Source organism: Cuculus canorus, chromosome 16, assembly GCF_017976375.1.
Source record: "Cuculus canorus isolate bCucCan1 chromosome 16, bCucCan1.pri, whole genome shotgun sequence".
Classification (NCBI taxonomy): domain Eukaryota; kingdom Metazoa; phylum Chordata; class Aves; order Cuculiformes; family Cuculidae; genus Cuculus; species Cuculus canorus.
The window spans coordinates 1,634,054-1,650,272 of NC_071416.1; the positions used below are offsets into that span (position 1 = coordinate 1,634,054).

Consider the following 16,219-nt stretch of genomic DNA (forward strand, 5'->3'; position numbering starts at 1 on the left):
GAATCATCCTTAAGTATTTGCCAGGTCTGTTCTGCTCCCTTTTCCCCAAGGACCGTGTCTCGGGGGGTCCTACTGAGTAACTCCTTGAGCTGGCAGTCTGCTTTCCTGAAATTTAGGGTCCCTCTTATCCTCCTAACTGGCTCCATACCCCTCTGGGCCTTGAACTCCCGCAGTGCGCGACCCCTGCCGCCCAGGCTGCCCCCGACCCTGACGTCCCTGCTCAGCCCACGGGTGTTGGTGACCATCGGTACTGCCTCGCCTCGGGTGCGGCTCCGTATTCGCCGCGTTACGACACGAATGTGTCCTTGAACAGCCTGAGCTGCGCCCCTCGCCCCCTCCCCGCCAGGGCAGTGAGGGATGGGCTTACAAGTCCTACGAGGAGCGGCTGAGAGAGCTGGGGATGTTTAGCCTGGAGAAGAGGAGGCTGAGGGGAGACCTTATTACTCTCTACAACTACCTGAAAGGAGGTTGTGGAGAGGAGGGAGCTGGGCTCTTCTCCCAAGGGACAGAGGACAGGACAAGAGGGAATGGCCTGAAGCTCTGTCAGGGGAGGTTCAGGTTGGATATCAGAAAAAAATTCTTCACAGTAAGAGTCATCGGGCACTGGCAGAGGCTGCCCAGGGAGGGGGTGGAGTCGCCTTCCCTGGAGGTGTTTAAGGAACGGGTGGATGAAGTGCTGAGGGCCATGGTTTAGGGAGTGCTAGGAATGGTTGGACTCGATGATCCAATGGGTCCTTTCCAACCTGGTGATTCTGTGATTCTGTGATTCTGTGATTCCCGCGCTCTGCCCCGGGGGTCACGGAGGCCTCTGGGAACACGGGAACGGCCGCGGGGCCGCGCTTCGCCCCGGGCTGCGTTGAGGGAACAGATGCTTCCCGCACCCTCCCGAGCTCGGGACCGCGCCTTCACCCGCCCTCCAGACCGGAGTGATCCCGAGCTCCGGCGGGGCCGGGGGAGGGGCGGGATGGGGCTGAGGCGGCGCTGCGCCCGCGCCCCCCCATCGCGGATCCCGGGAGCTCGGCCTGTTGTTCGCTCGGGCGGGGCCGGAGGGGCAGCGCCGCCCGGGACCCCCCCGCGGGGCTCGGCTCTCCTCCTCCTGCCCGGCCCGCCCTGCCCCCATCCGCGCCCTGAGGCACCGCTCGCCACAGCTCCCTCCTGCCCGGATCCCCCGCCCGGATCCCCTCCTCCCGGATCCTCTCCCCGGTTCCCCAATCCCGGTCCCCTCCTCGGTTCCCTATCCCGGTTCCCCTCCCCAGATCCCCATCCCGGATCCCCTCCCCGGATCCCCCTCCTCCTGGATCCTCTTCCCGGTTCCCCATCCCAGTTCCCTCCCCAGATCCCCATCCCGGTTCCTCTCCTCGGTTCCCTGCCCGGTTCCCCATCCCGGATCCCCATCCCCGTTCCGTCCCCAGATCCCCATCCCGATTCTCCTCCCCCGTTCCCTAACCGGTTCCCCATCCCGGATCCCCACCCCCGTTCCCCTCCCCGGATCCCCTGCCCGGTTCCCCGGCCATAGCCGCCCCTGTTCCCGGTACCGATGTCTCTCAGCGTGGCGGTGCGGCGGCTCTCGGGGCTGCCGGGGCGCGGGGAGCGCCAGGTCCAGCTCCGGTTCCGAGGTGGGCGGCGGTCGAGGCTCCCCCCGGGCTCGCGGCTCCTCTCCCCCGGGGCTCACGGCCCCCTCCGGGCTCACGGCTCCCCCGTCCCCCCCAGGCTGCGCCCAAAGAACCAGGAGGGTCCGCGGCGGCGCCGAGGCCGAGTTCGGGGAGGTGAGCGGCGAGCGGGGGTCGGGAAGGGCTGGAATGGGGGTGGGAAAGGATGGAATGGGTGTGGGAAGGTTGGATGGGGTCGAGAAGAGGGGGAGCAGGGGTCGGGAAGGGATGGAATGGTGATGAGAAGGTTGGAAGGGGTCGGGAAGAGGGGGAGCTGGGGTCGGGAAAGGCTGGAATGGTGATGGGAAGGGATGGAATGGAGGTGGGAAAGGCTGGAATGGGGATGAGAAGGTTGGATGGGATCAGGAAGAGGGGGAAGCTGGGGTCGGGAAGGGCTGGAATGGGGGTGGGAAGGGCTGGAATGGGGGTGGGAAAGGATGGAATGGGTGTGGGAAGGTTGGATGGGATCAGGAAGAGGGGGAAGCTGGGGTCGGGAAGGGCTGGAATGGGGGTGGGAAGGGATGGAATGGAGGTGAGAAAGGCTGGAATGGGGGTAAGAAGGTTGGATGGTGTTGGGAAGGGGGGGAGCTGGGGTTGGGAAGGGCTGGAATGAGGGTGGGAAGGTTGGATGGGGTTGGGAAGAGGGGGAGCTGGGGTCAGGAAGGGATGGAATGGGGATGATAAGGTTGGATGGGGTCGGGAAGATGGGGAGCTGGGGTCAAGAAGGGCTGGAATGGGGGTGGGAAAGGATGGAATGGGCGTCAGAAGGTTGGATGGGGTCAGGAAGAGGGGGAGCTGGGGTCGAGAAAGGCTGGAATGGGGGTGGGAAGGGCTGGAATTGGGGTGAGAAGGTTGGACGAGGTCAGGAAGAGGGAGAGTGGGGGTTGGGAAGGGCTGGAGCGGGGCTGGGAAACGCAGCGGCGTCCGGGGCACTGGAGCAGGTACAGGCAGTGCTCCTGCAGCACTCACCTTCATGTCCCTGAGCCCTGTCAAAGCGTGGCGGTGCCGTTTGCCATCCCATCGAGACTCTGTGCCCTGTGGGTGGGCAGAAGGCCCTTTCCCACCCCTGGCCGAAGGGCAGTCGCCCGCTTCGGGCGTCAGGTGAAGCGCAGCCGTGGGGCGCAGCTCATGGTCCTCTCCCCATGCCGCATCCCAGCCCCCTGCTCTGGGGCTCAGTGGGCACAATCGTTCTCCTCTTTTGAGGGTGATGGTGCTCTGGTGTTTCTAGCAGCTCTGTGCCCCCTCCCCATCCTCCATTCCCAGCTCCAGGCTCTGCTCTGGCTGGCAGGGAAGAAATTTCCCAGCACAGCAGCTTTTTGTCACTCTCCTTGGTTGGATTGCCTTGCAGAGGAGACCAGAAAGCCACAAACATAGGAAAATCAGGTGGAAATATGTTGTCATCTCTTCCTGCTCTGCTTGCAGCTCTTCCACTGGCCGCACTACGGGAAGCTGGTGATGGGGGAGCTGCTCTCCATCAAGGTGTACAACTGCAGCAAGGTGTTCAGTAACAGGTACGTCTGTCGGTTGTTGCGGTGACCAGCAGTAGTAATTGGAGCCGTACTGGGCTTTAAAATTCTTACTAGGTGTACAAAATGTTTATTGGGAATCTGATGGAGAGAAGGTGAGTGGGATACAAGTTCTAGCAGAGGGACGGAGCTGGTTGTTCTGGTGGGGCAGCAGCACTGTGTGCTGGGCACTCTGTGTCCAGAAGAGGCTACAAGGATGATCCAAGGGCTGGAGCACCTCCCACACAGGGACAGGCTGAGAGTTGGGGTTGTTCATCCTGGAGAACAGAATGCTCTGGAGAGGTGCTAGAGCAGGTTCCAGTACCTGAAGAGGGCTACAGTAAAGCCGGGGAGGGGGGGATAAAGGATTTATAAAGGTGTGTAGTGATAGAACGAGGGGGAATTTAAATTGGAGAGGAGCAGATTTAGACTAGACATAAGGAGGAATTTCTTCACAATGAGGTTGGGGAGGCCCTGGTCCAGGTTGCCCAGAGCAGTGGTGGCTGCCCCATCCCTGGAGGTGTTCCAGGCCAGGTTGGATGGGGCTTTGAGCAACTGGATCCAGCAGGAGGTGTCCCTGCCCATGCCAGGGGGTTGGAATTAGGTGATCTTTATGGTCCCTTCCAACTCAAACTAGTCTGTAATTCTATGATTAAGTGAAATAAGGGGAATGGTTTAGTTGTGCCAGCAGTAACAAAGGCTCCTGAAGGATCCAGATCAGAACCCCAGATGGGATGAATTAAAATTCTGAAAAATAGAGCTACAAGATCAGGACTTGGAGCAGAGCAGGGCCCTGCTCTTTCCCTGTAGATCAACCGTGGTGACCCTTACTGTGCTGCACCCGGATTCAACACACCTGTCAGTAGGGAAAAGCCCTGAGTGCACAGTGGTTTTGTTTAGCCTTTAAAAGAGACATCAATTTAAATTTAAAGTATCCGTCAGAATTTAAAATGCTTCTGGGTGGCACAGACATGGTGGTGTGAGCTCAGCAGCTGCTTCAGGAGCTGTAAAACACTTCAGGGCAACCAAAGAATGAATGGGAGAGAAAAGGAGCAGAACTGTGTCCTCTCAGGACGCATGAAACACGGGGATGCAGGGAAGGGAGCTGGCTCTGCTAAGCAAAATGTACGAACTGAAGGAAAATTAAAAGAACAGTCTCCTAGAGGAAGCCAATAATACAAAGCTTTGCAAAGCCATCGCAAGCCAGAAAGGGTGTGGAGGAAACAGAGAGCAACGCACACAAGTCACTTCCAGATAAAGCCAGAGCAGAAATGTGGCTGAACTTTGTGTTAGTGTTTGCCGCGTGCTTTCCTTACGGGAGCTGGATCAGAGGGGTTGTGACTGAATTGTCAATAGAAACGGCTGTAGGAGAAACAGATAAAACAAATAGTAACAAAACATTGGGGCCCGATGGCAGTGAAATCCAACAGGAAACGGCTGGGGTGGCGTGGGCAGCATCGATCCACGCACCTGCACTCTGGGAAAGGCAGGTGACAGGCAGCACGGTTTGAGAGGAGAGGGTCAAAAATAAGCAGAAAGCACATGTGGAAGGACAGAAGGGAAACATTTCTAAGACCACTGTATGAATCTCTGGTCTCTGGGCTTGGGCATGTGCAGCTTTTCTGTGACAGCAGCACAGAGCGGGCAGAGCTGGAGAGGAGGGTGATGAGAGACTCCTTCCTCTGGGGGAGACAGGACAGGACCGGAGAGGGGATGGGAGAGCTCAGCGGCTCACAGCTGAAATGGAGGTGACTGGGGAGCGATTCCTCCTGTCTCAGAGCCGGGAGGGCAGTGGAACGCTCTAGTGGGGGCTCCCAGCAGGAAGTTCTGTGTCACGCAGGGCTTACGGGGCAGTGGAGGCTTCAGACAGCAGTAACAGAAGGTGGGGTTAGGAGCAGCTGAACGTAACGCTGCGTGCGTTACTGCTGCTTGCAGGGAGACAGATGAACTTTGCCACGGAGAAGCCCCTGTAGAGTATGTAAATTTTGGCCCAAGTTGCTGCAGAAGTCCCTGTGGCCGTGGCTTTATTTCCTGTTTCTGTATTTCTTTGTGTGGAGCCTCTTCTCCCAGTTCTGCCTGGGAAGTCACTCCAGCTCTCCTGGGTACCCTGATGCAGGCTGGCTCCCGCGAAGCCCAGCTCTGCCGAAGAGAAGAGCTGCATTCCGGCCAGTGGGACAGGATCTGCCCAAGCCTTTGGCCATGGGTGGCAGCTCGGTTGCAAGCAGCTGCTGGGCATGACTGGTGTGGAGGCACACCGGGTCGGTGGGGCTCGGGTATCTCAGCTGCCAGATGCCCTGTGAAAAGCACAGCTTGCTGCCTTCGCCGCAGTGTGTAGGGGCTGTGAGCAGGAGAGCAGAGCTCCTGGTGCTCCCTTCCCTTGGGATACAGGCACTGATGCTGTCTATGGAATTGCTGCAGCCTCTGGTTTTGTTCCAGGCTTCTCGGTACCCTGGTCCTCAGCCTTCAGCACCTGATGACATCCGGGAGGCTGATCCTGCGGGAGGCCCTTGTGGACCGGAACCACAGAGTCACTGGTGTAAGTCCTCCAGGGTCAGCCTGGCCATCAGCAATCGGGAAGGCTTTGTAGGAAACCTTTTGTGGCACTTGCAGGTGAATTTGGGGCTGAGAGGGAGCACAAGGTGCTGCTTTGAGCCTGGGAGTGCTGTGGCATTTGTGCCCTCCCTGCACAGGGCTGCAACCACTCTATGCCCATCAGGTGGCTCCAGGAGCGTCCAACAGTGCATGTGGTGGGGGTCCTGGAGACCTGCCACGGGCCTGGATGAGCAGAGGGAGGCTTGGTAAAACCTTCCCGGGGCTGGTTGGTGGTTATAGGAGATGTGTGGGCATGGGCTGCGAAGCAGGGGGGAGCTGACAGAGTGAGGCTGAAGGTGACAGGGTGCCTTGGGACCCTTGGAGAGCTTTTGGATTCAACACCAGTGCTGACTGGATGGCTTAACGATGATCTGGGACAGTGCGAGTGGCTCTGATGCCTGCCCGCCCCTCTGCTCTGTGCCAGGTTTCCACTCCCCTCCTGTCCTGGCACCACGGGGCCCTTTGTGCCAGTGGAAAATGATCGTAAGCCAAAAATGAGGTGTTTCCTGGCAGCTGAGGCGCAGGCAGCGCTGGACAACCAGGGCTCAGTGCCAGGGCTGCAAGCAGGAGAAGAGGTGGAGGCGGGCAGCACTGCAGTGTGCTACATCACTGTTTGCCCTCCCCAGCCCTGCGGTGCAGCTCTGTGGCCACCAGACTACAGGCATGGCTTTCCTGTGTTGCTGAGCCGGCTGGACCAGGGAGTGGGTTCAGCTGGAGGCTGAGCATTTCCACGATGATTTTTAACCCTATGCTAAACTGTGTAAACTTTTGTGCCAGTCCAGTTGGACCCTTTGACAGCACTCCCTGCTGGTGGTGAGTGCCAAGCCAGGGGCACTTACACTGCTGTAGGGGCAGAGGGGCTCTGTGGGCCAGCCCGCTGCCCCTGGCTGCCTCCTCCACTGCGCTCACAGCAGCACTCGCTGCTGACCCGCTCCAACCAGAAACCAGTGTTCAGTTTTGCCAGATTAGTTTCCAATTGTGCAGCCCTGGCGCTTGTCACTGACTCTATCGATGTCTCTTGTGATGCAGATCCTGGGGGTGCTCATGGCTTCTGTGGTGTTTTAAACCAAGCTGTTGTGCAGCCCTGGCTGCAGGAGGGCTGCAAGGGAAAGAAACAGGGCAGGCAAGGCTGGACATGCATCCAAGAGCAGCCTGAGACCCTGTCCCTCAGCTCAGCTGGGGAGAAACTCGTCCCCAAGTCAGAGAGGTTGTTTCAACCACTGCTGCTTTAGCAAAGAGGGAGCAAAGCCCTTCCTGCTATTCCAAATCCCGTTCTTCTCTGGAACTTGAGTTCTTTGCACCCTATTTTTCTCCTGGAGGTTTGAAGTTTTTTTTCCAGAGCGTTAGCTGTTCACCCAGCTTTATCTCAGGCTTCTGCATCCACCTGACCTTTGTTGCTGCCTTTCTCAGCCACTGTCCTACTGCTTTCCCAGGCTCTATTTCTCCTCACAAAAACCTGTGTGGCCCAGGGACTGAGTTATGACCCTAGCTTGTACATCCCCTCCAGTCCACTGAGAAATGACCTCCTCCAGGGTTGTGATTTTGGCTTCTGCTGGGAAATTCTTGTGCGCTTGTGTTTGTTTGAAATCAGGCTGCTCACATGCAGGCCAAGTGTTTTCAGACCCGTGCTGGCTGTGTCGATCCCCAGCGTGTCCTGGCCGTCCCTCTTCATCACTATTGCTGAGACGGTGTCTGCTGTGATGCAGTCTGCGTGGCTTCTGTGGGGTTTCAAACCAAGCTGCTGTGCCTGGGGATGCTTTGCCAGCTCTCTCCAGCCTCCCGCAGACAGAGCGTTCTGAACCTCTGCTCGTTCGTTTGCTCTGCTGCAAGGATCTCCCCGCTTTCCTCATCACAAGTCACTGAGATGACTCTCAGGGGCCTTTCTGTGGCATGTTTTAGACTTGGAAACGGGAGCCAGCTTTTATTTGGTGATTCCTGCAGTTTGGGAATCTGTAGGAGAGGGAGTTTGGTTCACTCCAGCTTGTTGAGGGGGGCAGACAAGGAGATTCTGGTGTAAATAGGCTTCTTGTGGGGTTGTGATCCCCTTCCTTCCCTGTCTTTTTACCAGCATCTCACTTCTTTTTTCTTCCATGCTCCCATTCCTCTTTTCCATAACATTCCTGCAGTTGTTTTGTGCTCTCAGGCAGTTTCATTTTCTGTTTGTAGATCTACATTGAGTTGGATTTGCGCTACCAGCCTCCAGATGGATCAGCAGGGACCTGGTTTGAAGAGGACTTTGTCTATCAGATGAAAGACAGGTACTGAAGCCCTGGGAGGAGCAAACTTCCAGGCAGCTTGTACAGGCACCTTTGCCAGTGGCAATCTTTGGGATGTAATCCAGCCTCTCTCCACCTCTGCCTGGGCTGATGTATCTCTACAGCAGCAATAAGTGAGCAGGGGTCTTGGAAAGAGGAGACGTTGTCTTCACAAAGAGCTTCACTGCAATGATCTGCTGTGCCCTGGGAGCCCTTTTGGACTCCAGAGCATCCCTGCAGCCTTCCTGTCTGCTGGGAGGAAGGCACTGTGGCTGTGAAGTTGCAGAAAGTGTGGCTTTGGACTGTAGCAAGCCCAGCCGCCCTGCACACACGGGAGATGTGGGTGGCTGGGCAGACGGGAGAACAGACAGCAGCCAGGTGTGGGGAGCGTTGCTCTGGAGTGCCAGAGGCAAGCAGCAGCCGCACAGCCAGACAGGGGGAAAGCAGCTCTTTGGAGGATGCTCATGTCCCTGCCAAGAGCCAGGCAGGGAGGTGGCTACAGCACTGTTGCTTAAATATGTCAGTGAACAGCTGGAACACACTTGGTTTTTCAACAAAACATCTGTTTTCCTTACAGTTCGAAGTTAATCATCTGCAATCCTGGGTTTGAGGACCTGGAGTAAGTAGTCCTACAGGAGTGCATCACCTCGCCTTCCAGGAGGTGGGGAGCGCACAACCCGCTTGTTGGGGCTGGCGATGTGACAGTGATGTAGCAGGGGGTTTGCAGGGCAGCAGAGGGGCCACGAGCAAGCGAGCTGGACAGGAGGGCTGCCGCGCTGGGCAGGAAGCTGGTGAAAGGCCTGGACACTGATGAGGAAGAGGAAGAGGAGGAGGAAGATTTCTACGATGTGTCTGAGATGGAGGTGTCAGGCGTTGTCTTCAGCCCGGTGAAGAGGTATCCATGGCACGCTCTTTTCTCCTGTCCTTGCTTGGGCCCTGGGGTGGAACCTGCCAGCTCATGGGGTGGTGTCTGGGGGAGTCCTGCGTCTCTTGGCATTCTGCTTTGGCTAAATGTCAGAAACCTCCAGTCTCCAGTGGCCCCACACAGGGACCATTGGGGATGTGCTTGTTCCCAGGGCAAGGAGCCATTATGTGCCAGGGTTTCTGTTTCTTCCCTTGGTGGGGTCTTGTTCAGGTCCATGTAGACCTTCTCACCTGGATCGTTTTTCTGTACAGCCGCTCCAGACTTTGCTCCGCACGGGACCTCTTTGCCACCCCAACCCCACAGAGCTTCCAGGTACTGCATCATTGAGTGCGCGTCCCTGCCACTGCCCCTGGCCCCGCAGCTCTTCCCTCACTGTGGGCCTGGGCTTCTGCGATGTTAACATGCCCTGGCGAGGCCTCTTGCATGACGATGCCTTCTTGCTTTGCATGGCTCGTCTGGACAAGGTGTGAGATTCCCTCTGTATCCATGAGTCCTGGCTCCGATGTCAGCCAGTCCAGAGTGGAATTTCTTTCTGGGCCATGTAGTTATCTGCGGATGTACAGAAGGTGGAAATCAGCCTGAGAGCCACATGTGCCATGGCAAAACACGGCCTGAGCCGAGCTTCAGAGAGCAGCCAGACAGGGCTGGTGCCTTGCCCAGTCTCCCAGGGACAGGGGACATGGCTGGGGGTGGAGGGCTGCTGTGGTGCCTTTGCGGAGGTGCTAAGGGGCTGGTGTGAAGCTGTGGCTGTGGCCTAAGCTCTGACATCAGGTTTATTTGAAACCACTGTGAAGTCTGGAAATGGAGTTCAGTCCCATGCTTTGCCCTGCACATTTCAGGGCAGGTCTCCCAGCCTGGCTATGGATTTAAATCCTCTCCTGGTTCTAAGTAAACAGGGACTCACATTTGAGTCTCCTGCTTTTCAGGGCTGAGTCCTATCCACCAAACATCTATAGAATCATAGGATCCCTAGATTGGAAAAGGCTTTTGAGATCACTGAGCCCAACCGTACCTGTCCACTACTAAACCAGATTGCTGAGCACTTCATCTATGGAATCATATAATCTCGAAGCAGGAAGCTTTTGTCAGGGGTGCAATTTCCTATTGTCCTTTTCTTGAAGCTTTTCTTCACTGTAACAACTGCCTGGCTGCTTGTACTGAGAGCAAATGTGAGAACAATTCTCCCATGCCTGAGACCCATAACTGGTCACAGCAGATGAGACAGCCCAGTCTCTCCAACAGTGCCCATCTCAGTAGGATTCAAAGAGAAGTATTGACAGAAGATACAAAGAATATCTTCTACAAGATGTTCTGTGGAGCCCGCTATGTGGGGACAGTAGGATGCTGCTCTTGTCAAAGGTGCTGGGGATTTAATGCTTTGTTTCTGTGCTTGTCTGAAAGAAACAAATCTCTCAGATTCCCTGTTGGTTTGTCCTGGCTGTAGCAGATTCAGGAGCTGTGGTATTGCTCCCTTGGGCATCCACCGCTGTGGCCAGAGGGCCCTGCATATTTGTGGACTGGTAGTGCTGACACAAGCTCCAGGTGGAGCTGGAAATGAGAGTGCTAATCCAAGGTTTTTTTCCCCACATTTTCTCAGGTTGGGATTAATATCATTGAAGCACAGAAGCTGGTGGGGGTGAACATTAACCCCTTTGTGGTAGTCAAGGTTGGAGAGGAGAAGAGGCACACGGCAACACAGAAGTCAACAAACTGCCCGTTCTACAACGAAGTAGGTGATACAGGCAGGGGCTCTGTCCTTGCACTCCTGCTGTCCCACGTGGCTGGGGCCACCCTTGCAGGCATGTTGGAAGCCCAAGGCTCAACCATCTTGCTCTTCCCTTTCAGTATTTTTTGTTTGAATTCCGTGAGCCAAGGGACGTTTTATTCCACAGACTCATAGAGATCTCAGTAAGTACAACCTCCTGTTTGTCATTCACCAGTAACTGTAACAGCCCAGCACTTCTGCGTGTAGATGCTGGGAGTGGTGGGCAAAGCAAGGGTACAAGTACAAAGCAGGTTTTCCAGCCAGAGACATCTGGACCTTCCTGCAGCCACAGCGGGGCAGAGACCCAGCCCTGCTCTGAGCCAGCACTGGGCAGTGAAACTTTCCTACCTCCTCCGTGTCAGGTTTTCTCTGTATCCAGTGATTGAAAGTGGGGCATCTGGGGCGATTCTTTGCCCATTGCCTTCCTGTCTGCCAGCTGCAGAAGCAAATGACTGGTGCGAGGAGAGCTCAGCAGTGATTTGTGCTTGTAAAAAATCCCGGACAGGCAGAGAGTAGTCTTCAAAAATCTTTAGGCCCGAAGCCAGGGGCTTCTCCAAGACATGAGGCTTTTCTGAAGACAGCTGAACCCAGCGAGCACCTTCGCTGGCACACGATCTCCAGTGCTTTTCGTGTGAAAGGCTGCACGTCTCTTCTGCTGGTGTGGGTGCAGCAAGCACTGAGCAAGGCTCGGGTTTTTATATGATCCTAGAATGGTTTGGGTCAGAAGGACCTCAAAGCCCATCCAGTTCCACTCCCCTGCCACGGGCAGGGACACCTTGCACTGGATCCGGTTGCTCGAAGCCCCATCCAACCTGGCCTGGAACACCTCCAGGGATGGGGCAGCCACGGCTTCCCTGGGCAACGTGGGCCAGGGCCTCCCCACCCTCACAGTAAAACATTTCTTCCTGAGATCTCATCTCCCCTCTTTCAGCTCAAAACCATTCCACTCATTCTATCCCTGCACTCTCTGATCAAGAGCCCCTCCCCAGCTTTTCTGGAGCCCCTTTTAGTCCTGGAAGCTGCTCTAAGGTCTCCCGCAGCCTTCTCTTCTCCAGGCTGAACAACCCCAGCTCTCCAGTTTCGGGAGAGACACTGACCTAGTGGGCGCACAGCAGGATATGGGCATGGGACTCATGCACGTCTGCCCTTGTTTTGTCGTAGGGGTTTGGTTTATCTCGGGCTGCCGGAATAAGCAATTCACTGCACATTAATTTGCTTTAGCCCAGATTTGACTGAGGGCTGAGGGCCTTGTGGGAATGGTTGAACAGGAGTGGGTTTGTCCCACAGCCAGCTCACGTGGGTCAATGTGCATAAGGAGCTTCCATCTGCTGCCTGAGCTGTGTCGTGAAATGGGCATCTTTTAGCAGTCCTGTGCTCCTCAGAGGTGCCTGGATGTGGCGCCTGGCTGCCCACATCTCTTGATGCTCAGAAGGATTTGTGCTGCCTGCAGGTTTTTCACTCAAAGAAGATCCCATTCCTGGGAACGTGCATAGGGACATTCAAGATGGACATTTTGACAGTGTACAGCCAGCCAGGTAGGACCAACTACACTGTGCACCTGCTCCTTGACCCCGGCTTGGTGTGAAACTGGTGTTTCCTTTCTGCTCTGCTGGGTGTGGTGAGGGCCCTGTCTTTAAACCACCTGGTTCACATAAGGAGCAGCACTTGATTCTCCTCCTGGCTGTCGGAGGTCTGGTGGCACCTCCTGCACCTTCAGAGGCAGAGGCATGGCAACCTTAGTGCAGACGTAGTTGGGGTGTGAACCAGCAACCTCGGCTCTCCTCAGGGAACTCCTTCCTTCCCTCTCAGATCACAGGTTTTTTCAGAAGTGGGCTGTTATCAGTGACCCCACAGACACCCGGGCAGGTGTGAAGGGCTTTGTGAAGTGCAACATCTCTGTCACTGCACGTGGGGACATTGTGAGCTCTCTTCCCACCTCCTCCAGCAGCCAGGATGTGGACATTGAAAGGTAGGCGCAGTGTGGTCTTACGTGGCCCTGGGGAAAGCAGTCACGTCCCTCTTCACACTACGTTTTATACCCCATTTTTCCCTCTTCTGATGGTGAAGGAGACCCGTGTTGGGGCAGGATTCAAACCGCCTGCCAATTGGGGCATTTCTCATTCTTGTGTTTGCTGGGCTCCAGAAGAGAGCTTGAACATGATTTTGTCTTTCAGGAACCTGCTGCTGCCTAAGAGAGTCCCTGCAGAGAGACCCTGGGCCAGGGTCTTCATCAAGCTGTATCGTGCTGAGGGCCTGCCCAGCATGAGTGCAGGCATCATGGGGAGCTTCTCCAAGATCATAGGGGAGAAAAAAGTCTTTATCGACCCATACGTGCAGGTCTCGTTCTGTGGGCAGCAGGTAAATCTGCTGGGGGAGTCTGCATGGGGCAGGGCTGACAAGAAAGAACTGGGGTGATTTAGCCTGGAGAAGAGAAGGCTGAGGGGAGACCTTATCGCTGTCTACAACCACATGAAAGGAGCTTGTAGAGAGGTGGCTGCTGGTCTCTTCACCCAAGTGACAGGTGATCAGACGAGGGGAAATGGCCTTAAGTTGTGCCAGGGGAGGTTCGGATTGGACATTAGGAAAAACTTCGCTGAAAGGGTCATCAAGTACTGGCAGAGGCTGCTCAGGGAGGTCATAGTATGGTAGTATCATAATATAGTTTGGGTTGGAAGGGACCTTAAAGATCGTCTAGTTCCAAGCCCCCTGCCGTGGGCAGGTACATCCCACCAGCCCAGGCTGCCCAAGGCCCCATCCAACCTGGCCCTGAACACCTCCAGGGATGGGGCATCCACAGCTTCCCTGGACAACCTGTTCCAGTGTCTCACCACTCTCATGGTGAAGAAATTCTTCCTAATGTCTAGTGTAAATCTGCCCCTCTCCGGTTTATACCCGTTCCCCCTGGTCCTATCCCCACAAGCCTTTATAAATAGCCTCTCTCCAGCTTTCCTGTAGCCCCTTCAGGTACTGGAAGGTCACTATAAGATCTCCTCTGAGCGTTCACTTCTCCAGGCTGAACAAGCCTAACTCTCTCAGCCTGTCCTCATATGGAAGGTGCTCCAGCCCTCCAATCATCTTTGTAGCCCTCCTCTGGACCTGTTCCAACAGTTCCATATCCTTCTTACTTTGAAGATTCCAGAACTGGACACAGTAATCCAGATGAGGTCTCACAAGAGAGGAATAGAAGGGCAGAATGCCCTCCCTTGCTCTGCTGGCCACGCTTCTTTTGATGCAGCCCAGGATATGACTGGCCTTCTACGCTGCAAGCACACATTGCCGGCTTGTGTCGAGCTTCTCATCGACCAGCACCCCCAAGTCCTTCTCTGCAGGGCTGCTCTCAATCACTTCATCCCCCACTGTGTACTGAAAACGGGGATTGCCCCGACCCAGGTGTAGGACCTTACACTTGGCCTTGTTGAACCTCATGAGGTTCTCATTGGCCCACTTCTCCAACCTGTGCAGGTCCCTCTGGTTGACATCCTATCCTTCCGGTGTGGCAACTGCACCACTCAGCTTGGCGTCATCTGCAAACTTGCTGAGGACGCACTCGATCTCACTGTCACTATCATTGATGAAGATATTAAACAACACTGGTCCCAGTACGGACCCCTGAAGGACACCACTTGTCATGGATCTCCATCTGGACTTTGAGCCATAGACCACTACTCTTTGAATATGACCTTCCAAACAATTTCTTATCCACCAAACAGTCCACCCATCAAATCCATATCTCTGCAATTTAGAGAGAAGGATGTTGTGGGGGACAGTGTCAAAGGCTTTACAGAAGTCCAGATATACCTGTTGGTTTTGCCGTGTCCATTGCTGTGGTTACCCAATCATAGAAAGCCACTAAGTTGGTCGTACAGGACTTGCCCCTGGTGAAGCCATGCTGGCTGCCATTAATCAGCTCCCTGTCCTCCATGTGCTTTAGCATAGTTTCTAGGAGGATCTGTTCCATGATCTTCCCAGGCACACAGGTGAGGCTGACAGGTCGGTAGTTCTCAGGGTCATCTTTTCTACCCTTTTTAAAAATGGGCACAGCATTCTCCTTCTTCCAGTCACCAGGGACTTCTCCTGATTGCCGTGACTTTTCAGATATCATGGAGAGTGGTTTGGCAACCACATCTGCCAATTCCCTTGGGACTCTGGGATGCATCTCGTCAAGTCCCATAAACTTATATATGTTCAGGTTCCTCAGGTGGTTGTGAACCTGATCCTCCTCTACTGTGGGAGGGGGTTTACCCTCTGGTCACTATCTTGTTGTTCCATGACCCAGGAGGGGTGAGGAGAGCAGTTATCAGTGTAGACTGAGACAACAAGTTGTTGAGTACCTCAGCCTTCTCCTCATCTGTTGATACATGATCCCCATTTCCAGTCATCAGTGGGGGGACGTTCTCTTTGATCTTCCTGTTTTGATTGATGTACTTGTAAAAGCCCTTCTTGTTGGTCTTTCCTTCCCTTGCCAAGTTCAGCTCCAGCTGCATCTTGGCTTTCTTAACCTCATCCCTACATGTCCGGACAGTGTCTCTATCCATATCCCAGGTTCCCTGTCCCTGCTTGCACTGCTTGTGCAGTTCCTTCTTCTTTTTTTGAGTTTAACCAGCAGGTCTCGACTCAGCCATGCCGGTCTCTTCCCTTTCCTGCCTGATTTTCTACATACAGGGACTAAGTTGTGGAGTTCCCATCTCTGGATGTGTCTAAAAGCTGGGCAGATGAGGTGCTCAGGGATCTGGTTTAGTACTGGACTGGTTTAGTAGTGAACAGATACTGTTTGGCCTCAAAGTTCGTATCCAGCCTGGGGATTCTATGATTCCATTGGCTGTGTGGAGGCATGCACTGGGCTAGGCTGCCAGGAGCCTCCGTGGGACACAACAATCCCACTGAGACAGGCTGGGAGAGCACAAGTATTTCTGTGTTTGCAAGTGGTCTGGGCCGTGTGGCTGTGAACACTTGGGGTCTGCATGAGAATGCTTTGATGGGATTTTTGTCTCTACTGAGAGCTGCCCAGGACACAGCCCAGCCCCGGGCACAGCCCTGCCTGAGCTACCAGTGTGCAGGCAGTGACTCCGTATCCCTAAATGCAGGGAGAGGGTCAAGTAAACCCTGGAGCCACAGTTTTTTCTTGGGGGTTTTGGGGTGCTGGGGGATGAGAAGCTCAACATGAGCCAACAATGTTTGCTCATAGCCCAGAAAGCCAAACCATGTCCTGGGCTGTGTCCAAAGCAGAGGGACCAGCAGGGCCAGGGAGGGGATTCTGCCCCTCTGCTCTGCTCTGCTCTGGTGAGACCCCACCTGGAGTCCTGCAACCAGTTCTGGAATTCTGAGCACAGGAAGGAGATGGATTTGTTGGAGCAAGTCCAGAGGAGGCCACAGAGGTAATCCAAGGTCTGGAGGGCCTCCTGTACAAGGACAGGCTGGGAGATCTGAGGTTGTTCAGCATGGAGAAGAGAAGGCTGTGGGGAGACTTTAAGGCAGCTTCTAGGACTGAAAGGGGCTCCAGGAAAGCTGGGGAAGGGCTCTTGATCAAG

At 55.2% G+C, this 16,219-nt stretch overlaps 1 protein-coding gene across 5 annotated transcripts in view; it reads left to right on the top strand.

The window, feature by feature from the left end:
* Positions 1-1,228: 1,228 nt before the first annotated feature.
* Positions 1,229-16,219, top strand: part of LOC104059357 (fer-1-like protein 4) — a 45,707-nt gene continuing 30,716 nt past the window's right edge. For 2 of the 5 annotated variants that reach the window (XR_008452641.1, XM_054081745.1), the window contains exons 1-13: positions 1,229-1,616; positions 1,711-1,766; positions 3,072-3,160; positions 5,591-5,690; positions 7,913-8,004; positions 8,579-8,620; positions 8,729-8,896; positions 9,178-9,238; positions 10,524-10,655; positions 10,772-10,834; positions 12,142-12,226; positions 12,501-12,660; positions 12,866-13,049. Coding sequence is in view for 4 of the 5 variants with exons in the window: in XM_054081745.1 (XP_053937720.1) it covers positions 1,538-1,616; positions 1,711-1,766; positions 3,072-3,160; positions 5,591-5,690; positions 7,913-8,004; positions 8,579-8,620; positions 8,729-8,896; positions 9,178-9,238; positions 10,524-10,655; positions 10,772-10,834; positions 12,142-12,226; positions 12,501-12,660; positions 12,866-13,049 (1,311 nt within the window). In the remaining variant the exon portion in view is untranslated. The remainder of the gene's footprint in view (positions 1,617-1,710; positions 1,767-3,071; positions 3,161-5,590; positions 5,691-7,912; positions 8,005-8,578; positions 8,621-8,728; positions 8,897-9,177; positions 9,239-10,523; positions 10,656-10,771; positions 10,835-12,141; positions 12,227-12,500; positions 12,661-12,865; positions 13,050-16,219) is intronic. The other 3 variants (XM_054081742.1, XM_054081743.1, XM_054081744.1) reach the window with 3 other exon arrangements.